This window comes from Daphnia magna, linkage group LG5, assembly GCF_020631705.1.
Source record: "Daphnia magna isolate NIES linkage group LG5, ASM2063170v1.1, whole genome shotgun sequence".
Taxonomy (NCBI): Eukaryota; Metazoa; Arthropoda; class Branchiopoda; order Diplostraca; family Daphniidae; genus Daphnia; species Daphnia magna.
The window spans coordinates 3600148-3625127 of NC_059186.1; the positions used below are offsets into that span (position 1 = coordinate 3600148).

At 40.3% G+C, this 24980-nt stretch overlaps 1 protein-coding gene and 2 long non-coding RNA genes across 7 annotated transcripts; all 3 read left to right on the forward strand.

Moving 5' to 3' along the window:
• The first annotated feature begins 1653 nt into the window (after window positions 1-1653).
• On the forward strand, window positions 1654-7338 carry LOC123472254. 5 transcript variants are annotated; one of them, XR_006646609.1, is made up of 8 exons: window positions 1654-2089; window positions 2165-2260; window positions 2333-2423; window positions 2492-2609; window positions 2680-3000; window positions 3072-3954; window positions 6516-6732; window positions 6792-7338. It is a non-coding gene; the product is annotated as an uncharacterized LOC123472254 (long non-coding RNA). The 5 variants fall into 5 exon arrangements; XR_006646608.1 differs by having other exon boundaries at window positions 2680-2762; window positions 2820-3954; XR_006646607.1 differs by having other exon boundaries at window positions 1655-2089; window positions 2680-3675; window positions 3771-3954.
• A 4244-nt stretch (window positions 7339-11582) lies between these two features.
• Window positions 11583-13191, forward strand: LOC123472599. The gene is made up of 2 exons (XM_045174462.1): window positions 11583-12217; window positions 12423-13191. Exons 1-2 carry the CDS (start codon window positions 11583-11585, stop codon window positions 13189-13191), a joined length of 1404 nt encoding a protein of 467 aa, XP_045030397.1.
• Window positions 13192-15745: 2554 nt separating this feature from the next.
• LOC123472295 lies at window positions 15746-16603 on the forward strand. Its single transcript, XR_006646683.1, has 3 exons — window positions 15746-15798; window positions 15866-15973; window positions 16174-16603. It is a non-coding gene; the product is annotated as an uncharacterized LOC123472295 (long non-coding RNA).
• Window positions 16604-24980: the final 8377 nt, after the last annotated feature.

A 24980-nucleotide genomic window follows, 5' to 3' on the forward strand; every position in this document is an offset into this window, starting at 1 on the left:
GGGGTTGAAAATGTTGAAAAGTCGGATTCCTTTCCTGTTTAAATCCTTGGTGATTCCTAATTTCACCTATCCATTTATCACGCAAACTGTTAATCGAGGAAAACCTATGGAAAGAAACCCATTTTTTTTTACTGGTATTTGCACACCTATGCACTACGCAACTTTTTGTGACCATTCTGTAGACAATAGAAACACGTGTAAACGTGAAACACCGCGTTAATTCAATAATGTTCGCTCTCCTAGATTGTAGCCTTACAGAAGACAAGATTTCTGTACATTCAACAGGTTCGAAAATAGAACGAATTATATTTATTTGATTGTTATGCATGCAAAAAAACATATCTGTTTCATAACTAATTTCCCTTAATTTTTTGTTTATTTTTTCATTTCGGGATGTGGACACCAGCTACCTCCGACACTAGCCCCCTGGGGGGGTCGACAGCAGCTACCTGACCCTTACCTAACCTAACCTAACCTGACCTAACCTAACCCCCTGTCATGGGTAGCTAGTGTCGTAAAAAAAAGGGTAGCTGCTGTCGACCCCCCCCAGGTAGCTGGTGTCGGAGGTAGCTGGTGTCACACTCCCTTCATTTCATGCCTCAATATTGATTATTTATTTTACAACGAGTTCGATTCTGAACGCCAGATGGCGAAGTCTTCGCCTCCCTTTTTCGTCTTATTGACTCTCACAGGGGTAGGGATAAGAATTCTGGCTACACCTCGGACACCTAATACCTGCTTAACGAATTATATTTTGGCGACTTTGAGGTAAGCGGATTTTATTTGGGTAATAAAATATTGCGGGACACGGGTTGCAATAATAATAAAGCCCCTACTGGTTACTTCCGGAAAATTTGCGTGACCATTTGCAAAAACAAAAAAATGAGCTGTTTTATTCTAACAATTTCAAATACTTTTTCTTGCATGCGTTAAGAGGATGGAGCTATTATTCCGTTTTTTTTTTCGTCATTATCAATACAGGCTGACCTTTCGAGCAATTAATATACTTATTATAATTTAAAATCCGAATGGAGCTTCTTTCTTTTTTATTTGTTTGATTCCCAAAGATAATTTACTACCGCTAGATGACGGTTAACTTGACACTAGTTCGTCCAGTTTGAACGTTTGTTAAACAAACTGTTTGCCCATCGATATAACTAACTTACTCTACTTGATTACTCACAGCCTCAGTCGTCAGTTTTTCCGGAAGAGCAAATGGTTTCCGGGTTTCCGTGTGGCGAATTGGCGTCCAGGCCGTACCCTATCGGGAACTTCCTGAACGGAGTGAGGGCCCCTAGTATTCTAATAAATGAAAACAAAATTATGAAGTTTCCCGATAGGGATTCTATCAAAACTCGCATATATACCCAACCCCTTGATACAGGCACCCCTACCCTTCTACAACGACCGGTGGACCGACCGACACTTTTTTTCTGAGACTTTACGTCAGAGATGGCGCTGACGGCGCGGCGATTTCAGGGGTGTCGGCACTAATCTTTCGTTCGTTTTTTTATTTCAGATGCTGTGCCGCTGAGATTGGTCTACTTTTGTAGAGGAAATAACGCAGCAGCTCCCGGTAGAGTCCCCGCTTTTATCGGCTGAACGGCGAAGGAGTGTGGAGCAGTTTAGTCGGCCCGTTCGCAACGGACAGGTTTTTTCACAGGCCGTGTGAGCTCCATTGTTTCGATCATGGTCGTCTACATAAAAAGGGCAACTACGGAACGCCGTTTGATCCACTTTTTAATAGACAACTATTTTTCGATAGTTGTCCGTTTATTTAGCAAATAAATAGATAACTTGTACTTCCATGTAGCGATTTCGATAGACGACACCTTCAAGGGAGGAGGAGTCTACAACATATTGAATTTATCGATCAGCATTGTATAGTTAACATGGCCTACTACAGTAACGGCCTAGAGGCTGGCTATCCCTCCTGCGCCGAATGGATTCAGCCTTTCCCATCCCCTTTCTCTGACTCATCATAGCCAGAGGGTAGAAAGTTAACTCAAAATATTCCACTTTCCAAAGCGGCTTTCCACCGTTTGAAACTTACAATTCAATCAGCACAAGAAGCAACGTCGTCATCATGGTAAGCTTGAAAATTTTAATTCTTAAAGTTACGCACAATTTTAAGGTCATTTTAATACTTCGTTTTGACTTTTAGGCTAAATTATTAGACTACGGATTACTTTATTCCCTATATCCATTGTAATGGTGCAGCACAACTGACCTGTACCAGTTGTTGCTTTGCTTCATCAAGGTAAGCATTGACTATTTTAATTATTATGTAGTGCCTAATTTAAACTTCTGCTGTTTTGACTCTTATGCAAAGGACCAGATTATGGATATCCTTTCCTTATGCATGCTTGTATCATGAAGAGTCATTCACCAATACTACTTCTTGCTTTGAGTCTTCATCTATGGTAAGCATCGAAACATTTCAATTGTCATGTAATGCCTAATTCAAACTACTTTTGTTTTGCCACTTAAGCAAAGTACCAGTTTATGGATTTCCGTATTCTTGATTGTCATTGTAGTGGTTGCACAGCTAGAGACTTCATGAAGAGTCATTCACCAATACTACTTTCGGCTTTGAGTCTTCATCTATGGTAAGCATCGAAACATTTCAATTGTTATGTATTATTGCTTAAAACAAACTACTTTTGTTTTTACACTTAGGATTGATAGTAAAATGATGAAAAAGATTTTGAAAGTGTTACGACCTTTTTATTTCTGAAGTTTCAAGATCTTTCTTTTGTTTGGTTTGTTGTAAACAATTGGTTTGTTTTCAAGTCGTACACGACATCTTTTTTCTTCAGTTCGCAAAATGGCAAAAAATATTTTATTGCATAAAAACGTGCACATGAATGTGCTGTGTTTCCTGTCAGGAGAACATTGGAATTCTTGACATTTCGCCAAACGCGGTACAACAAAATCTGTTAGATCATCAACAATTTGACTGCAGGTCCGTATTTGCGGAAATACTCTTCTGAATAACTGGTAGATCGTCCATATACGATACGTTTTTGACAAGATCGTTTTTATTCCTTTCAGGGTTTTGACATCCTTAGGTTTTCCATGAAGTTCAGTAGGAGTATTTTTAGCATCCTTTTCTGTGATGGAATTGTTCAGTTGAGCGGAACTAATAATTGCAATTAACTCTTCCTCGTCCAGAAAATTAGCATTTAGACATTTCTTGCCAAAACGAACAAGATCAAATATACCAGTTGGTAACGATTTATTCAAACGTTTAAGTTCATCAATTGCGAGAAAACATCCCCGCAAAAATAGAATGTAATGATATTTATCAGAACGACAACACGAATTGAAGGTAAAAATACCTTTTTAATGTGCTCCATGGTGACAAGAGTTTCTAGGACAAATGTGTTAACGACAGAAGTCGTTAGTGATTAAATGTAATTTAATTTTCGTTTTTTTTGTATGTGTGTGTGTGTGTATGTGTAAGTTTGCGTTATAGCCGAGGGACAGACAAGTCTGAACTTGTCTGAACCTGGCTGAACTAACACTTTGTTTTTTGTAAAAGGTTACCCTCCCTTACACTTCCGCCACCCCATTTACACCTAAAAGCTAATTGTCACGTTAGCGCCCTTCGTTTGTTTTTCCCTCCCCTGCTTTTCCGCCGTAGTCGATGACGGAGGAAAATGCAGCAACAAGGTTAGTCTGAATCGTTTTCGTGGTGGTAGCAGTCGCAACCTGTCGCCCCAACTTTCCCGTGTTGTAACCTCATGTCGTGTTTAAATACATCGCAGCGTGGCCCTTTTGGCCACTGAGTTAGCCACATCCCGTCTTCGTCGTTTTACTTCGGTGGTTAACATTTTGGTGCATCGACCGGGAAACTCATCGTTCGTGTTTATCTTCGCCATTGCCTATCCGTTCGCGTGGCCATTCCTCCCTGGGTATCCCGGCACATCATTTGAACACTTCAATCAGGACGTAAGCATTGTTAGCTGGCATAGTTTTGTGTTTGTCCGACCTATGGTGGTTGGTTAATTCTTGTCAGTATTTGCTTATCTCGTCCTATTTACCACCGTTGATACCTTTTCAGGGACGTCGATTGGTAATTTTCGGTGTCTAACACACTTTTGCAACCGTCAATACCTTTACAGGGCCGTCGATTGCTTATTTCGTTTTCGTCTGTGCATATTTTAATCGTCGATACCTTTTCAGGGCCGTCGATTGATCTTTTCGTTTTTCATCTATGTACATTTACAATCGTCGATACCTTTACAGGGCCGTCGATTGTTCATTTCGTTTTCGCCCGTCTTTAATATTTCCAATCGTCGATACCTTTACAGGGCCGTCGATTGTTCATTTCGTTTTCGTCTGTGCATATTTCAATCGTCGATACCTTTTCAGGGCCGTCGATTGATCTTTTCGTTTTTCGTCTATGCACATTTACAATTGTCGATACCTTTACAGGGCCGTCGATTGTTCATTTCGTTTTTCGCCCGTCTTTAATATTTCCAATCGTCGATACCTTTACAGGGCCGTCGATTGTTAATTCCGTTTTTGCTCGTCCGTCATATTTTCAATCGTCGATACCTTTCCCATATAGCACATTTCTGCCGTCGGATGTCCGAATCATGGCCGAACATCCGTTAGATATCTATGTACTCAATGGGTAGTTCCAGGGATGTCCGTCGGCTAGTCACCTTGGAAGTGCAATGGATGTGCGAAAATTATATTCTACGGACCTCCTTCCAACAGCCAAAAAGATTTTCAATTGTTTCATTTAAGGATCGGCCTCGAGCCAATCGGGGCGCTTTTTTGCAAATCGGGTTTCTCATTTCGGGCCATCGAGGCGTGGCTCAGGGTGGAAAATTCTTCTCCCCGAATTCAATTGGGGTTTTCAATCAATTGGATTGCAATCAATCGATTCATCAATGCAAAAAACATTATCGATTGACCCGATCTATCCGATATCAACCCCGATAATAGCTCGTTCTACCCGCTTGCCCCGATTTTTACTCTGAAACCGAAAGAACGGCATTTTTTTTTATTGCTTCGGGGCAACGGGTTAACCTCAAATTTTTCCCCGCCCCGCCCCGGTTGAAAAAGTGGCACCTCATTTCAACCCCGAATGCACTTTATCGGTGCTGGGCGGTTAACTCGATTAGAACTAATTGGGGCCGATCACTAAGTTTCATTATTAATTGTCAAAATTTCTTGAGAGGGGGAAAACTTAACCGTGTTCAAATTTTTCCCTTGAACGTATTTTTATTTGAAGTCCAGCATTTGAAATGAAAAATTTAAAAAATAAAGGAGTAATTATCTATTTGCCGGATGGTTTATTTTAAAATTTATTACAAAAAATGAATAAAATATATGAAAGTCGTGAGTTTGTTTGCACAAGCTTTCCGTTTAGCTTACGGGAACCAAGCCATTGAAAATTAACTCACAGAAAATAAATATTATTTGGCATCTAATAATATTAAAAGCAAGTATACTTATGATAGGATTATAATTTCAAATAATAAAAAACTACTTTAAACTTAATAAATCATGCTGAAGTTTAAATTCAAAAAATATTTAGCATAAATTGTTTAATTTCAATTTATACACCTCTGGTTTAACCTAAGTTCGACATCATCTTGACTTCTTAAAAATCCTGTATGTGATTTGTTATCGAAAAAGCTCAAGTGTTTTACAACAATTCGATCTTATTGTTCGAAAATGATACATAATATATCTGTTGATTGGCACAGTGGAATAATATTCGCCTGTGATGCGGGAGACCCGAGTTCGAATCCTGGTATAGCCTAATGTTCTTTTCAAGAATAGATGTCCAATACATGTTATATTTATAGCCAAATGAAAGCCCGTTCGGATATCCTTAGAATGTCTGACGGCGCTGTTGAGGGCGGTCAAAACAAAACAAAAATACATCCATAGGACATCCAAATCGGATATCGGGCTGTCCGGAGGATATCAGAAAGATGTACTCAACATCCGACCCCGACATCTGTCGGACATCCGACGGACAGCCTTGTGTTATGTGGGATTACAGGGCCGTCGATGGTTAATTCCGTTTTCGTCCATTACATTTTCAATCGTCGATACCTTTACAGGGCCGTCGATTGTTAATTCCGTTTTCGTCCGTTACATTTTCAATCGTCGATACCTTTATAGGGCCGTCGATTGTTAATTTCGTTTTCGTCCGTCACATTTACAATCGTCGATACCTTTACAGGGCCGTTGATTGTTCGTTCCGTTTTTCGCCCGTCTCTCTAATTTTCAATCGTCGATACCTTTACAGGGCCGTCGATTGTTAATTTCATTTTCGTTCGTCTCACACATTTTCAATCGTCGATACCTTCACAGGTCCGTCGATTGACAATTGCCTTTTCGTCCATCTCGCTTATTCTCAATCGTCGATACCTTTACAGGGCCGTCGATTGAGAATAATCTTTGCGTTTTTGTGTGTTCTGTTTATCGTCGATACCTTTTCAGGGCCGTCGATAATTACTAATTGAGTCTCTATTTGATTACTTTAGTAAAACCGCTTCAACATTCCGTGAAAGAAGAACTTCGCGGCGGCTAAGCTGAAGAAAAAGCTGATCCGCAAAGGCATTCGGCAGAAACGATACCGTTTCCAGCATATGAAAGATCGTGAACCTGCTTACCGAGAGACGGCAAGCGAAACAACAGCAAGACTCATTGCTCAGAGGAAACCAACCAAAGACATGCAAGCTGTTATTCTTCCTGCTCCACGTAACTAAACTTTTAAGGTTTAATTACACACAGTTTTCCGGTCAACTTTAGTTATTTAGAGTTGCTTACACCGGAGCTGCTTCCGAAAATTCCAGCTTCTCTAAAAGTAGCTGAATTTATCCTGAGCTCAGCACCGATAAATCCGCCCAGCCCATTCCGTCCGTCAGTGGAGCCGATCGCTCCGCTACAAACAACTGACCCAACTCCGAGTCGCATAAGGCTGGTCGCGGCTAGCGGATTTTATTTCCCCGCCATCACCGAAGAAACCTCGTTTCTATCGGCCATATAGTCCGCAACCAGTCGAGCAGCTTCCGGACCCCCAAACTCCTCCAGGTGTTCCAGAGTCGGAGCCGGACGACTTCATCCCTAACCTTGCTGATTGTGAAGTCAGAAGTGAGGTTGGAGAAACTGAGGAACCTGCACCTGCTGTACCAGAACAACCCGTTAGGAGCTGGAAAATTCGTAACACAAGGACCCAGATCGTTCGCACGGTAACCTCAAGACAGCTTTTCCGAAAAACTGACCAACGTCCTCGAAGAGAATAATTCATTTAAATATTGTATGTTAATTTCCATGCCGGTTTAACAATATAAAAGTGAAATTGAATTCCATCGCTTCAACTTGTCTTATTATAACGAATAGAGCGAAATCGTCAAGTAGAAGAAACTTTAAATTTACATTAAGCTTATTTACCTAGCGAAATGTCTCAACCACGGACACGTGACGGCAGCACAACTAATATGCCAGATATTGGTATTCCAGTTCATCGTAACAGAAACGATACTGGAGTTGGCAGTCAAAGTGGATAAACAGAATCCAGCAACCGAGTATCCCTTACACCGCAAGAGCGCCTTCGAGCAATTGAGGTGGCACGTGTCGAACGAGACACATTAGTCGTTATCCTTGAGCAACAGTGTCGTGAGATAGAGCAGCTGATTCGTAACCATGGGTGCCGTTCCGTACTAAACCATCTTAATACACAGATCCATAGTCGTTTGGATCAAGTGCGAGATGCCCATTTCTTGTACAATCAAAGATTATGGGAAGCCAAGAAGCCGATGACAGATGCCTATAATTATATTATAGGTATCGAGATTCGAGTCCGAGGAGTATCAAAACAGGTAGATCATTACCTTGATGATCGACGTAACTCGCCAGCTTCTACTAACAGCCGTGCTACACGGACCCAAGCTGATGAAGAATCTTTCTTCACCATGGATGAATATCGTTACAGTTCACGGCCGCAAATGCCTGATCCGACGTTAAGGCAATCAATGGACAGAACTAACGATCGATATAGATTCGATACCTCTTGACCTGTATCAACGATTGGGAGCCCGCCCACGTCTGAGTACAATCCTAGACCATTACAGCAATCGGGGAGAGGTGGTCCACCACCTCCTTTAATGCCATCGTTCAGCAGCGATGATTGTATTAACAGGCGTACACCTCCACCAAGGGGAGCTTCAGCGGGGTTCAGCCCAAATTGGCTAATGAATGCGTTACCACAGATAAAGATCACGCCATTCAATGATGATCCAAAGGAATAGCCAACCTTTATCTCTTCATTTAGGGACATGATCCATAATGTGGTACCATCGGACGCTCAACGCCGTGCTTTCTTAAAGCAGTTGCTCACTACAGAAGTTCGTTCCTACATAGCCGAATACTTGGACAATCCGTCCACTTATTATGATGCCTTAGTAGAACTGAAAAAGCGATATGGTCAACCACAAGTGGTTGCTCGGAGCCATTTGATGGCTCTTATGAATCTTCTATCGATCCGAGATGATGATTCAGATGCACTAGCCAAGCTCAATCGAACTCTTCATGGAGCCATGCATGCCTTGAGGACCGGCGGATATGAGCAAGACTTGGAATCGGGAATGACTCTGGAACACGTCATCTCCCGTTTACCTCCGCGAATGAGAAGTAGCTGGGACGTGAAAGTGTACCGGATGACTCCAACACGAGCTACTCTCAAGGATCTAGCAAAGTGGATAGACAAGATGGTGATGGGTGAATTGATAACCAGGCCGTCTACTCGAGATATAGATCACCAGCTCCACAGAAGGAAAAGAAAGTGGGAAGTGCTAAGCCTTCCACCAAACCAATTCCTCTCTTTGGTAAAGGTCCTGTTGTTTTTCACACCTCCACAACACCACCAGTCAAGAAACCGAAGCAAAGTCCTCCATCTGAGAGTAATTCGTCATCGCTGAAGAAAGGCGTTATTAAGAAGTGCATTTATTGTGATAACGCCCATTCGATAAAAACCTGTTCCACATTCAAAGATCTAGACGTTGCAACTAGAGTGGAGTGGGTAAAAGAGAAACGGTTATGTTTCAGGTGTCTGATCGGAACAAATCGGGGAACTGAGTGTCCCACCGAAATCGTCTGCAACATTAAGAACTGTGGTCAACGACACCACCTCTATTGCACGGAGCACCTCGAGTTTATCCCGCGAATGCTTCAACCACTAAAAATGCAGGCCAGCCATCAGCAAAATCGTCTGATGGTCGTGCAATGACCATTAAAAACAGGGATACGGCTATCAACACTTCCGTAGCTATCGTTCCTGTGTTACTTCAAGCTAACGGGGTGGAAATAGAAACTTTCGCTTTTCTAGATCCAGGAGCGACCGTTAACTTAATTCGAGAAGATGTAGCTAAACAGCTCAAATACAAAGGAAATGCAAGGAATGTATCCTTTGGCTCGTTTCACGGCCAAGACCCACAGTTTCAATCAACTACGGTTAGTTTGACTGTTAAGGCTCGTGATAGATCTTTCGAATCGGATTTATAGCAGGTTTCTACTGTGCCGACTCAGTACCTTAAGTTACCATGCCCACCGAAGGAGTTTATGGAGATCCGAAGTCGTTACCCGCATCTCAAAGACGTAAAATTGGTTGATGTTGGAGAACCAACCATCCTTATTGGAGCGGGAAACCAATGGCTGCACTTACGTCTCGATGAAAGACTACCTCCTGTTGGAACTGTCGCTCCCTTTGGTTTATTGACGCCATTTGGTTGGACTTGCGTTGGTGATCTAACATTAGGGACGCAGCAGCATGATTCAACGGTTTGTCGTTCAAACAAACCACTGATGGCGGTGCAAAAACTCTGCTACCTTGTACAAGAATCACCTACGGAAGCATTACTTTTGCGCCAAGTTGAGAAATTGTGGGAAACGGAAAGCTTTCCAATTATAATTCCGACTCAACCACTAGAATCAACCGAGGATAAACTAGCGAGGAAGAAACTCGATGCAACTATTCAATTCGACCGAACCAGGTTTGAAGTAGGTCTACCATGGGTTTCAGAAGATATCGCATAACCCGACAATTATAATAGTGCATTGCGTCGACTTTTCTCCATAGAAAACAAATTCGTTCACAATTCTAATTTTGCTGAGAGATACAAAGCCGTAATCGATGACTATGTGGCAAAGGGATTCGCGTGGCCTCTCAAGTAAAGTGAATTGAAGGGCACCTTTGGGAGAAATTGGTACCTTCCCCATCATGGAGTCGTAAATCCTCGAAAACCCGAAAAGGTTAGGGTGGTCTTCGACGCTTCGGCCAAGTACCAAGGAGTTGCACAAGTGCTGTTAAAGGGTCCCAACCTTATCAACGATATAGGTGCTAGAGTGCTACCCTTCTACTCCTTAGAGAAAAGCCGGTGTCCCTATCTGGGGATATTCAGCAAATGTTTCTTCAAGTTGGCGTGAAGAAAGAAGACCGTTCCGCTCTACGATTCCTGTGGCGTCCACCTGGCTCTCGAAAAAGACCCACCGTATATGAAATGCAGCGGCAAATCTTTGGATCGGTTTCATCTCCTTTTATCTGCTCCCAAGTGCTTCGACATATTGCTGACCTACATTGTGAAGAATTTCCTGAAGCCGCTGAACGAGTCTACAAGAACTTCTATGTAGATAACCTTCTGGATTCTTTTTACACCGAAGAGGAGGCTAGTCGAGCGATTAAAGACTCCACAGCATTGTTGAAAAGGGGAGGATTTCATCTGAACCAATGGCTCTCTTCATCTCGACGGGTACTGTCTCGTGTTCCAGAAGGTGATCGTAATCAACCTCGCCTGAATTTGGATCTAGAAGATTTACCTACGGAGAGAAACTTAGGCGTTTTATATGACAGCGAAAACGACAGCTTCATTTTTTATGTTAAAACCGACGTCGAAGCGAGCACTAAGCGTCGGATCTTGAGTGCAGTGTCCACCTTGTATGACCCACTGGGGTTCTTATCACCAGTGATCCTAAGCGCCAAAAGACTTCTACAAGAATTTTGGCTTGTCGGTGTTGACTGGGATGACCAAGTTCCCGAACTAATTCAACACCAGTGGAACAAATGGACGACTAATCTTAGCCAGCTCGAAGCATTCAAGATACCGCGAGCGTTAAATTCGTCCAGTGACATCCAAGACATTCAGCTGCATGCCTTTTGCGATGCATCCACCGTCGGGTTTGGCTCTGTAGTATACCTACGAGTAGTCTACCGCAATAAAATCGTCACCGTAAATTTCGTAACGTCAAAGTCCCGCGTGGCACCCCTTCGTCCGCTAACCGTTCCGAAATTAGAACTCCAAGGAGCAGTTGTGGCACTACGCCTTGTGAAGTTCATTCAATCGACCCTGCGTATTCCAATCAATCAAATCATCTATTGGTCTGATTCTAAAACTGTCCTTCAGTGGATAGCCTCAAAGACATGTCGCTTTCAGACGTTCGTCGCCAATCGAATATCCCAAATCTTAGAGCATTCTCTGCCAACGCAATGAAGACATGTCCCAGGTACCGAAAATCCAGCTGATGAGTGCAGCAGAGGACTTTTTCCTGGTGAGATGATGGACAATTATCGTTGGGTAAATGGCCCAGCCTTCTTGCAGCAAGAAGAAAAAGCCTGGCCTATAACCATTAAGCTTCCTGAACCTTCTGTCGAAGATCCAGAGGTATCAGCCACCAACTGGATTGGGCTCGTTTACGGCCTCGCTGAAGAAAATAGGATCCGCTCATTATTGGAACGAAATTCCAACTATGATCTAGTGATGCGAATTGTTGCATCGGTTCTTCGTTTTATTTCCAACTCGAGGTTGGAATCATCGAATCGTGACAATTCGCGAATTGATGTGAAATGCATTGAGCGCGCTGCTAATTGTTGCATCAAATTGGCACAATTGGATACCTATTCTGATGAAATAGAGGCTTTAAAGGACAAAAGGCTTTTGAAATTGAGTTCGACGCTGATAACTATATCGCCATTTCTGGACGAGCAAGGAATATTGCGAGTAGGAGGTCGCTTGAATTACGCTCCTCTTTCGTTCGACATCAAGCATCCTAAAATCCTGCCCCATGATCATCCACTCACGCGTTTAATCATCATGAGAGAGCATGATCTACTGTTCCATCCATCTACAGAGAGACTGCTCAGCTCAATAAGGTCTCAATATTGGATCATCAAAGGACGAGTAGCTATCAAAAGGTATCTGCACAAGTGCTTTACTTGCAAACGGCATAGAGCTACTCCCTGCATCCCTTTAATGGCCTCGCTTCCGCGTCATCGCCTTTTTCCGTTCCAACGTCCTTTCACCCATGTGTGGAATGGACTATTTCGGCCCATGCAACATCACCATTTTTCGCCGCAAGGTAAAACGTTATGTTTTACTGATAACGTGTCTCAACACTAGGGCGGTACACTTGGAAGTTGCAGCCTCACTTGACTTATCGTCTTTTCTGATCGCCTTTGCTTCGTTCACCGCTCGAAGAGGTCGTCCGTCAGTCGTGTATAGTGACAATGGAACGCAAATTGTTGCTGGAGACAAAGCAATTCAACAAGGCATCCAGCGTCTCAAGGAGCAAAATATCGTCAGACAAATGGTTAAACGAGAAATCGAATGGCATTTCTCACCACCATTGGCGCCACATTTCGGAGGCGTTTGGGAAAGTTTCGTAAAATCAGCAAAGGTGGCTCTGGAAGCCATTGTGGAATCACGTCCGCTTACCGAAGACCTTTTACGAGGTTTCGTGATTCAGGCCGAATCATTGCTGAACGGACGTCCACTGACCTACGTCAGTATGGACCCTCGAGATCCCGAACCACTAACCCCGAATCATTTTTGGTTAGTACAGAGCTCACCAAACACAGAAAACGACGTCATCGAGGACGAGAAATTGTATTCTCGAAAACATTGGGAGGCCATGCAAGTCATGACGACACACTTCTGGCGCCGATGGCTTCACGAGTACCTTCCCACGCTCACTGACCGTCGAAAATGGCTCTTCGATAAGAAGAACTTGGCAGTGGACGATACCGTGCTTGTGGTTGCCCCGAATTCTCCTAGAGGACATTGGCCCATTGGTCGTGTAACCCGAGTCATCCCCAGTCCAGATGGAGTCGTCCGATCGGTGTACGTCAAGACCTCTACTGGAGAATACTACCTCCCAGTGTCAAAATAATGTTTATTAGAGTCTGATGTTACTGATGTGTAATGGTTTTTTCTGTAATCAGTAACAGGCCCCGCTGTTAACGACAGAAGTCGTTAGTGATTAAATGTAATTTAATTTTCGTTTTTTTTGTATGTGTGTGTGTGTGTATGTGTAAGTTTGCGTTATAGCCGAGGGGCAAACAAGTCTGAACTTGTCTGACCCTGGCTGAACTAACCCTTTGTTTTTTTGTAAAAGGTAACCCTCCCTTACACTTTCGCCACCCCATTTACACCTATAAGCTAATTGTCGCGTTAGCGCCCTTCTTTTGTTTTTTCCCTCCCCTGCTTTTCCACCGTAGTCGATGACGGAGGAAAATGCAGCAACGAGGTTAGTCTGAATCGTTTTCGTGGTGGTAGCAGTCGCAACCTGTCGCCCCAACTTTCCCGTGTTGTAACCTCGTGTCGTGTTTAAATACATCGCAGCGTAGCCCTTTTGGCCACTGAGTTAGCCACATCCCGTCTTCGTCGTTTTACTTCGGTGGTTAACAAATGCCATTAAAAGTTTTACTTGGCTATTTTCTCTTTCTTTGGTTGTGGAACTGACAGCTTGCATCAGTAGTTCATGGACCATTTCGTGGTAAAGAGATGGTTCATTTAGTTGTAAGTGAAGAATTGCCGCTTCAAGATTTCTAGAGGAATAGTAGTAAAAAAGGAGCGTCACTACTTCACGTTCAAATGACTGTTTGTATACATTCGTACGACCCGTTATGTCTAAATCCTGAATATAGGAATGCTTCGATTGATTCTCCTGAAAATATAATACAAAAATATTTGTAAATTTAGACTATACAATCAAAAGTAATAACAGTAGCTATGCTTACAGTAAATTTTGAAGATGGCAAATCTGCAATGCAATCAGACATGGGGTAGTCCCCAATTGATGTGGATCGACCATTTGGAGTTGGATCGAAGTGGATTTCCATTGACAGGTCGTCATCCTATGCAAGACAACAATGGTATAGTTACCAATCTTGAGTTACGCGTGAATTTGAATGCTTACGGTAAATGGTTAGTCTTCTAAACTACGATGGAGGTCTGTGGTATCTGATTGGATATACTTCGAAAGAGATGTCGAACGACCGGCATTTGAATTTAACGTCTAATTTATAAAAAAAAAACATTTACAATTGATACTGAAATATGATACAAAATAAAGAAATACTATTCTTACAGACAAATTTGAGAATTCCAAATCCCCAGCACAATCAGTCGTGGAATAATCTGTTGTGGAACTATCCTTAAAGTCTGCATGTGGATCGAGGTGAATGTTAATTGACAGGTCCATATCCTAAACATGATAAAAATGGTAGTAATGATTGTTGTATTATACGTGTATTTGATTGCTTACGGTAAATTGCGAGGATTCACAATGACGTCCAAGGTCCATGGAGGGTGAATGGAGATTGTTTGAATGAGGTGTCAAATGACCATCATTGAAATCTGAATCTACCGTCTTGTTAATTAACCAAATAGAAAGCAACACAATTACTTCAATTGTTTCCAAAATATTCTTCAAACTAAAGAAATGCTATGCTTACAGTCAAATGTGAGAACTCCAAATCTCCAGTACAATCAGTCGTGGAATAATCTCTAATACCTGTAGATTTGGCATTGATGGCCGCTGGTGGATGGAAGTGAATATCCATTGGCAGGTCACGATCCTATACAAGACAGAAATTGTGTAGTTATACTTAGTTATTTCAATTTATAACAAGGTACTATTATGGAAATGTTTGTTTCTTTTAGATACTTGCCTTTTTAGAATACTGAAAAATGGTAGGGACAGCGTTCTTCACAAGTTTTCTTGGTTTTTCGTGAATATATATTTACTTTCGAAGTGAAAACTGCAAATCCGTAAGTTCTTAGAAACTTTGAAGCTCTTCGTAAATCCTGTTTTGGAGCTATTACACTCAAATGTCCTGATCCACAGCTCAATAACATTTTCGTCTTTGGGCCATGAATAGAATTTCACGTTGTGTTGGTTTTTAATGTTTCTTGAGCTGAAACAAAACCGAACACAACACTTCACTGGCATTTTTTAAATAAAAATAACAATCAAACTATCAGACCACTAACAATCATTATTAACCAAATAAAAAATAATGACTGAACAAATATGGATGCAATTCGGAATGATACGCGCCATGCACGCCAGACACACAGCAGCAGGGAAGGCGACTTAAGCCAAAAAATTCCAAACGGTGGAAAGCCGCTTTGGAAAGTGGAATATGTGGAGTTACTTTCTACCCTCTGGCTATGATGAGTCAGAGAAAGGAGATGGGAAAGGCTGAATCCATTCGGCGCAGGAGGAATAGCCAGCCTCTAGACCGTTACTGTAGTAGGCCATGATAGTTAATGAATGACAACTTGACGCGTTATCGACACGTTGTAAACACTCATCGTGTTTGCACCTCGATGAGCGTTGCACAATAACAAAGCTCCGTTGGTAAGCGTATTGATTAATAAAGGTATTTAAGGCACATTATCCAATTAGACATGCCATAATGTCTCACTTTGTTGGCAGCTAGGTGAAGTCCTTGAGTGCCTCAAGAATGAATCGCCGAACATCGTCATACAGGTAAAAGTCATGGAAGTTTTTTTGTTTTGTTTTACATGTTGAATAATTTGACTTTGTTTTGTTTTAGCGGTATGTTTTCGTTCAACTATTAATCTTGCATCTCCAACCGTGGAATGAGTTACATGTGACTTGAGACAAACAAACGGTGCAATTGCAACAATAAAATTAGTCAGCGGTAAACAACACATTCTTTCTGAGAATAGTTTTTACTTTTTGAGTGTATCTTTTGTTTATCTTATTTTTCATTTTAATTACTGTATTTTTTAATTCATATTGATGGTTTTTCTTTAACTAGATTAAAATTTGACATATCTTCATGCGAACTCTAAGGATTCTGCTTTTTCACACACCTTCATTATTAATGTGGTTTTTCAGGTATGGTCACTATCAGCAGCTTTACACACAGTGTGCATCGTAAATACACCAATCCCAGAGAAAACATTCCAATGGCAAATATTGGGAATTTCTGCCCTACCATCCTGAACTACACAATGCTGGTTTGTATAAATAGGTATAAAAAAACCTATCAACAGTATTTTTAGTTTGCATTTTGCTTTAACATACAACTCTATGGCATGTTGATATTAGCTAAATTTTTATTATTTATAAGATTAGACAGTACGGAAAATTCTTCTCTCGGAAGTTTATGACTTTGGACTTCCTTGCGATAACCCTTGAGGCAAGAAGCTTTTCCTGCTTTGTGTGGACAGGAACATTAGAGGCATTGATGTCTGAAACCAACAAGTGTCTTGCAAAGAAATTAAAAAGAAACATTGATGTTGGTTATCCTCTGAGGGATGCTGAAGCCTCGTAAGAAAAAAGAATAGTATGAGTATTTGCTGCATCATTACTATTCTAATTCGTATCTTTTAGGTATCTTATTGATCCATTGCTTCTATTCATGGGGAAAAGAATGTTGTGTGGGAGAAACAGGATCACAATTGAGTATGTATTTTACCATTTCAAATGAGTTCATTAAATAGTAATTTATAATCATTCATGCTTTGTTTCTTTAATGTAGATAAAATAATCGCAAAGTCGTGGTAACAATTCGCGAGAAATATGCTAATAGGGTTTCGCTGTGTTAAGTAAGTGTTTCAGCAAGAATATTATACCGATGCACATTTTATTTCTTTAGTTTAAATTCGCAATCATAGTGAGTTGGAAGAGGATATTGATGAAGGTTTCGTGTAAAAAGTATGAGTACAGTATCCTGCACAAAAATCCGAACACCGATTTAATTTTTTAAAGCCACCTATTGGCGGGGTAAAGGGTTTTTGTTTGTTTTTCTTTAAGAGGGAGGGTAGACGGTGTGATGGACACATAGGGCAGGTTTGGGTAAGTCTAGAAATTTTTTTTATGCCTTACGGTATTACGCTTTAAGGCAAGTAAGAGGTCGGGACCTTTTTGCAACCCCCAGGGTGATGTGTTTTTTTTAAACGACAGTTGGAAATGTTGAATTTAGGCTGTGTAATATTCCTTACCCAAAATAAATTAGAAAGCTGCCTGTGCATAATTATGTCGATACCGATGGCATATGTGTAGAACCTCTGATTGCGACGCCGTAGATCAGTGTTCGATTCTCGATAAGGAATTGTGAAATATTTTATAACTTCAAAATATTCTTCATTCCAATATGCTGGGAATGATAATTTTTTTAGAACGAAGTGAATTATTATTTTTTAAGTTATTTAATAAACAAAAAAGCACATATTTCTAGATGAAAACTGGTTTTATTTATGACGAAAATTTCTCGTAAGGTAACCACAATAATTCATCACCTCATCCCCACATAACACAAGGCAGTCCGTCGGATGTCCGACAGATTTCGGGGTCGGATGTTGAGTACATCTTTTCGATATCCTCCGGACAGCCCGATATCCGATGTGGATGTCCTATGGATGTAATTTTTTTTTGTTTTGACCGCCCTTAACAGCGCCGTCGGACATTCTAAGGATATCCGAACGGGCTTTCATTTGGCTATAAAAATGACATATATTGGACTCTAATCTTGAAAAAACATTACGCTAGATAAGGATTCGAACTCGGGTCTCCCGCACCACAATCGAATATTATTCCACTGTGCCAATCTATCGATATATTACATATCATTTTCGAACAATACAATATAATTGTTGTGTCGACGTGTGTCGTCGTGTGTCTCGTGTGTCGACAAAAAATTAATTCAGGGAATTCATTTCATAAGTTAGTACCAGGGGATTTCTAGCATCTAAAGAGGAATGAAATCCGCATCAATGCCAACAAACGGCATGCAAATGGTTCAAGCTGTTTGTGTACAATTAAAGAAATAAAAACACCCTTTCTCCATAAGCTAACATTTAAGAAACACCATGTTCAAAGATAGCTGGGTTTTACTTTGATGGGAAAACCAGCAATCAGAAAAATTTTTCAATCTCACCAATAAATAGAAAATATTTTTAGCTATTAAGCGATATAAATGTATAAGAAATAGCTTATACGTTTGACCAGAATAAGCGGGTCGGAGTCGTGCGCTTTTAACACGGGCGCTTATGGTAAAACGCACAAGCGTTCAAAGTGAATGATGATTACTGTATAAGGGAAGCTGGGTTGGGCAATTTTCCTCATAAGCCCGCCGAATGATTGCTGATTAGCATTTCTCAGTGTGTTTATCATTTTTTTCAAGTGACAAGTGGTGTGTTTTATAATTTTTCGTTGTTCCTTTCATAGCTATTAATGTAAGATATATTTAAAGAATAACATTGTTTCATTTCTTCCATTAATATTTGTAATAAATTGGTTTAGGTTTTGAAAATGCCGCTTAGGTATTTACATTGTCGTTTCAAAGTTTTTGATCTTTCAGTCAATAAAACAATCTCTATTGCTACCTTTCTTGTCTTATTATTTAACAAATAAACTACGGAATAAAGAAAACACCAAATGAAAATGAAAATAATTTATGCGCACTTGTCTGACCTTGGCTAAACTAATACCCTTTGGTTTTGCTATAGGTTACCCTCCCTTACACTTCCGTCACCCCATTTACACCTAAAGCTAATTGTTCGCGTTAGCGCCCTTCTTTTGTTTTACCCTTTTTTCTGCATTTCCCCCGTAGTCGAAGACGGAGGGAGATGCGGCAACGAGGTCATTCTTATTCGTTTTCGTTGTGGCTGCAGTCGCAACCCCTTGTCGTCTGTTGTAACCTCGTGTCGCGTTTAATACATCGCAGCGTGGCCCTTTTGGCCACTGAGTTACCCACATTTCATTTCTTTTATTTCGGTGGTTAACAATATTGATAACGGTTTCCTGTGTAAAGACGAATCCTAGCAGATCGTCACTACTTTACAGCAACTCGTGCTCAATCACGGGTAACTTAAAAAAATCTCCGGTCCGTTCAGAATCTCATGATTGGTCGCATTTGATACGAGATTAATGGATACATTGCCCTGTCACATCTCAAATTCCAAAGGTTTAAAATTTTTTTTCTATGTTCGAGCTCTTTTACAGACATTGGCTTCTTGTTTCGTCTTCGTACCAGTGATCAGATTTGATGTTTCGAATTGTTTTGTGTTGTTAGAGCAAGTTTGACGTTCTACCATGCTTCCACCAACGGTAATGGTCGCCAAACTTTGTCGTTGTGTCGGACTTCTAATCCGGAAGAGAAACGTCGAATTATTGGCGATACGTTTGTCAAAGTGGCAGATAGAACGGCTAACGATTTAAATCTCACTTGGGATACTCTACTTCTCAGACAAGGTATCAACCTTCTCTTTTTTTGTTGTTGCATGTATTAGACTATATTGCCTGTCATCATAAATGAAAATAATACAGGTAATTCGAGGCCGGATTTAATTGAGTCCACTTAGCATATGGCTTCTTCGCGCGGTTTGTCAATCCGAATCGTTTGCGCCGAAGAACTGTTCATGGAAGCTGGTTTCGGTGAGACGCAAGTGCTGATTCGTCTGATGGTCGATTATACCAGCATGGCAGCCAAGGAACATGCCTTGCTCAATCGGATTGAAATCGCGACGTCGGAAGAAGAGCGTGTTCTTCTGAAAGAACTGTCTAGTCGCAACCAGTACGTTGCCACGTTACTGCCTATTTGCGCTCTCGGTGTTCAGATACAAGAGCTTCGCAGTTTAGACGTTTTGTTGGCAGAGTTTTACAAAGATTGCTCTCTTCCTTGGAGGGAGATTGCTGAACTTGTAGCTATTGCGTAGAACTGATCTCTAATCAGACACAACCAAACTAGAATGATCTAGCTACCTACGCATGCTTAATACCGTGTTTGTCCCATAATATCGATCGTCTTTGCTACATATTCGGAAAACCTGTGCGTGAATCGGTGACAAACGTGACATCTACCTACTTAATAACGAGTTACATTTTGGCGTCTTTGAGATAAGCGGATTTTATTTGGCTAATAAAATATTGCGGGATTCGGGTTACAATAAGAAGCTAGCCCAGATGGCACTCGTCTTGATCCCTTTTCACTTTTATCACGATTCGAGTCAACGCATTCCATCATGCCAGCGATCAGTCGTTGTCCGACCATTCCTTTCACAGGATTTTCTGACTGGACTTCACGCAATTCCTGATACCCATCTGCCCCAAGAGGTACGTAAATAGTGGTACATTCAAAAAACGATATGGCTTTAAACATGGATACCACTTGTTAGATTGTAGACAGGATGGTTGAAGCCGTTTTAATTGTTCCAGGACTTGTCAGGGTAATGTATGACCGGACAGCGAAACCACCCGGGACAACGAAGTGGGAATGTTTTGATTTACGAACATTGCTTAGACAAATGATCCCCTCCCCACTTTTTCATTTTTGGCCAAATTTCAAGTTTTGCTTAAAATACATGATTTAGATTCAGAATTGAATGAAAATCACGGAAATCAGGTTTTTTTCTATTGGTCTTATAGTTTTTCATTTAAATGTTAAAAGCCATATATTAAGTTGGTGCGCAAACAGAACTGTTTTCGTTAATTTTTAAAACGGCTCTGTTAACGAGAAAACCAATGGCTAAATCAAAATCAGCGTTAATATTCGATTATGCCGTGTGGTTGTTGAACGATTTTGACAAAAGTGGGAAGGCTATACCCTTCCCACTTTTTTTTTTTTGGCCGTTCATACGTGATTTAGATTCAGAATCGAATGAAAATCACGGAAATCAGGTTTATTTTTCTATTGGTCTTATAGTTTTTCATTTAAATATTAAAAACCATAAATTAAGTTGGTGCGCTAACAGAACTTTTTTCCTTATTTTTTTTTAACGACTAGTTTAACGAGAAACCAACGACTAAATCGAAATCAGCGTTCAATTTCGATTATGCCGTCAGATTTTTGGAGAATTTCAAGAGATGTCGTTTTTGGCCGATTTTGACCAAAGTGGGAAGGCTGTACCCTTCACACTTTTTTCTTTTTCGGTGAAATTTCAAATTTTGCTTAAAATACATGATTTAGATTCAGAATGGTATGAAAATCACGGAAATCTGGTTTATTTTTTTATTGGTCTTATAGTTTTACATTTAAATGTTAAAAACCATAATTTAAGTTTGTGCGCTAACTGAACTGTTTTCGTTAACTTTTTTAAAGGCTAGTTTAACGAGAAAACCAGTGACGAAATCGAAATCAGCGTTCAATTTCGATTATGCCATCTGTTTTTTTTTAGAATTTCAAGGGAATTCGTTTTTTGGCCGATTTTGACAAAACTGGGAATACCCTTCCCACTTTTTCATTTTAGACCAAATTTCAAAGTTTGCCTAAAATACGTGATTTAGATTCAAAATCGAATAAAAATCACGGAAATCAGGTTTATTTTTCTATTGATGTTATAGTTTTTCATTTAAATGTTAAAAACCATAAATTAAGTTGATGCGCTAACAGCACTGCTTTCGTTAATTTTTTAAACGGCTAGTTTAACGAGAAAACCAATGAACAAATCGAAATCAGCGTTCAATTTCGATTATGCCGTGTGATTTTTGGAGAATTTCAAGAGATGTCGTTTTTGGACGATTTTGACAAAAGTGGGAAGGCGGGTTGAAGGCGGGGATGATCACCGCACGCTTCATAGGCCATGGATACGGGGTCAGTTTTGCCGGAAGAGCAAAAGGTTTCCAAGATTCTATGGCGATTGGCGACCAGGCCGAACCCTATCGGGAACTTCCTGAACGGAGTGAGGGCCCCTAGTTAACATAACTAATGACAAATAGCAAAACAAAAATAACGGCTCGGAAGTTTTGTGTAGAGGAGGGAAGGTGCGCAGCTTCACGATGTAAATAATTCCCCCTAGTGTTGTCGGAGCAAACCCTACCACCTTTCTGTGTACCCATGAAAGACGATATGGTTCGCCCCGGTGACCGAGATCAAGTTGCGATAGGGCGCATATGGACCCAAAAATGATATTCCGTAAATGGCAACGTTTAGGTCGAATGGAGCAGATTTTGTATGGGGTTATATGGATCTACCACAAATTAATTCATTCAACTTTTAGGAGGAAAAAATTACTAAAATAAAATCTGATTCATATGTAGAATTGTTTTCTTTATACAGCTCATTTTATTAAAAGAGTGTTTAAATTTTCAAATAATTGCTAAAAATTTAAGAAAGGAAAATGCCTAATTAGGCGACAGTAGTGTAAGGAACGGCCAGCCGCGAACCTTTTTACCACCACCGATTTCACACCTCCGATGTGCGACCTTGGTTCCCACGGAGAACCCTAACCCGAAACCCTTACCCGGTACCTTTTTACACTTTAGTGTTAAATTTACACTAAAATATTCTCTACCTTTCCCCGTATGCTGAATTAAACTGACCTTGTTCTCCCGTATAAAATGTCCCTCCAAAACCCTAACGAATTCAGTCTTTTTCTAGTGCTCAACTCGACCAGTTCTTTTAATTTTGTAAGTGTAAGTGTTTGTGTTGAATAAACTGTTTGGTGCCCCGACCCGCCGCGTTCTACTCTACCGCCGCTAGTTGTCACTATGCGCACACTGTAAGTCTACCTAAAATTCCCCTCTCTATCTCGTCTTATTCTGGAAGCCCACTCTCACCCGGAGAGTCAAGCTTCACAGTAGCACATTTTGTGGCACTACTGCCACTATAAAGGATTTTTTAAAAAGGGGCGGTCCTTTGACATTTATTTTTTTATGTTTTTAAAGCTTGTCAAACGCAATTTGACAAGCTTTCGAAGCATAAAATAAACAAGTCAAAGGACCGCCCCTTTTTAAAAAATCTACTAGTGCCACAAAATGTATTGCTGTCGCCTGAGTCTACCTATGCTTTTTTCTAATTTTTAATAATTATTTAGAAATAGAAAAAATCATTTTAATAAAATGAGCTGTATTAAGAAAGCAATTCTACATTCAAATCAGATTTTTTTTTTTGTAAAAGGATTTTTTTTCTTAAACATGAATTTATTAATTCGCGGTAGTCCCATATAAACCCATGCAAAATTTGGCCCAGATTTTTGTGGGAAGGGCTACAGGAGTACGCCTACCATGCTATTATACCATGACTAGACCATGATATAATAGCAAGGTACACGATCGCCGTATCAATCAACTGTAGGGGAAAACGACGGGTGTTTACTAAGGGGTTCCAGGATTCCCCACTCGGTTCGCTAGTCTAGGAGGCCGGTCGTCTACAGGGGTGATATGCCAAAACACCTTTTTTTATTTTTAGAATTTTTTATTATCAGTTCGTGTTCTAGAAAAGTAAATCCACCAGGGCTCCTTTTCGTTCCCGATTTTTTGGGGACCAAAATCAAAATGACGGTGCAATTTGGGAATTGTTTATTTATGTTTTAAATTCACCTGTTTTGACAAATTGCGCCTTTTGCGGCGTTGCCTAATTCTTTTGGTTTTTAATTTCAAAGCAAAAATATTCCGTACACGGTGTCAGCTAGGGCTCGAAACTACCAATTTTTATATAAATTAATAGCTCTTTGCAAAGGCTATTAATTCCTGTTATTTAAATTCCATTTATTGCTTTGGTATGGGGATTACCTGAGAGCCGCTAAACCGCACCGAAGTAACCGATGTGTGTTTAAAATTTAAATAATTACTTACGGGAAAACTATAAGTCCAAAATTAATAAATTTTACATAAATGGATAGCTCTTGGTAAGGGCTATCTATTTTTGTATAATATGTGAACAAATATTAATAGGAAAAGAAATTTGAAAAAGAAATAAAATTTTTACATATGTCCTTTGAGTCGAGTACATTCATTGAGCGCAAAAACTACAACAACCTTTCTGTCAAAAACTTTTTTGTTTGTGTAAATCTGTTAAATTATTTTACAGAAATGTATAGCCCTCCCTAAGAGCTATCCATTTAGGTAAAATTTATGTATTTTGGAGTAAAAAATTTACCACAAAATAATTATTTACATTACATGAGTTATTGGGAGTTGGGGAGACCCGCCAAACCACACCGAACTAGCCGATAAATGGCGAATCGGTTTAGTACTCCAATAAGTACTTTTGTAAGCCATTATTTTACAGAAATGGACAGATATTATCAAAATAAAATTATATTATAAAATAATATTATCAAAATTTTAAACTATTTCTGTCATAGTTTAAAATTTTTGACTTAAAATTTTCCCATTAAAAATTTATATTCCTGTGAAAGGGGATGACCCATGGGCACTTGGGTAACAATACAGTAAATAAAATAAAAAACACAACGATGTGTAATAAATTCTATTCATAAAATGAAAAAAAAAATTAAATAGGTAACAACATTGTATTGATATGAATAAATAAATTATAAACAATAAACTACATAATAAAAATAGAGGAAAGAAAAAAACAAATGAAATGGCAGCGCTGCAGAAAACTTCACTGTGGAGAGTGTGCACCGGAAAATGCATCGCACTGTGCAAACAAGTGCATCGCGCTGTGCAAAAAAGTGTATCGCGCTGTAGGCTGCCATCGCTCAGGATCCACTTACCTAGCAAGACAAGTTTTCTCTAATCCAAAAACGATTAATACGGGGTTGTAGATCTTTTTACGCTGATCATTTTTTATTTTGGGTTTAGGGTGTGAAAATGAGCGGGAGTGCCCGTAAAACACGTACAAAGTTTCGAGTTTTACGGAACTGACGCGCTGCCCAAGCCGGCCAGAAGGGGGGTCGGGCGGGGGAGATTGCGCGAACCCATGGGAGAGGGAACAGTGAAGGGAGCTAGTTTGA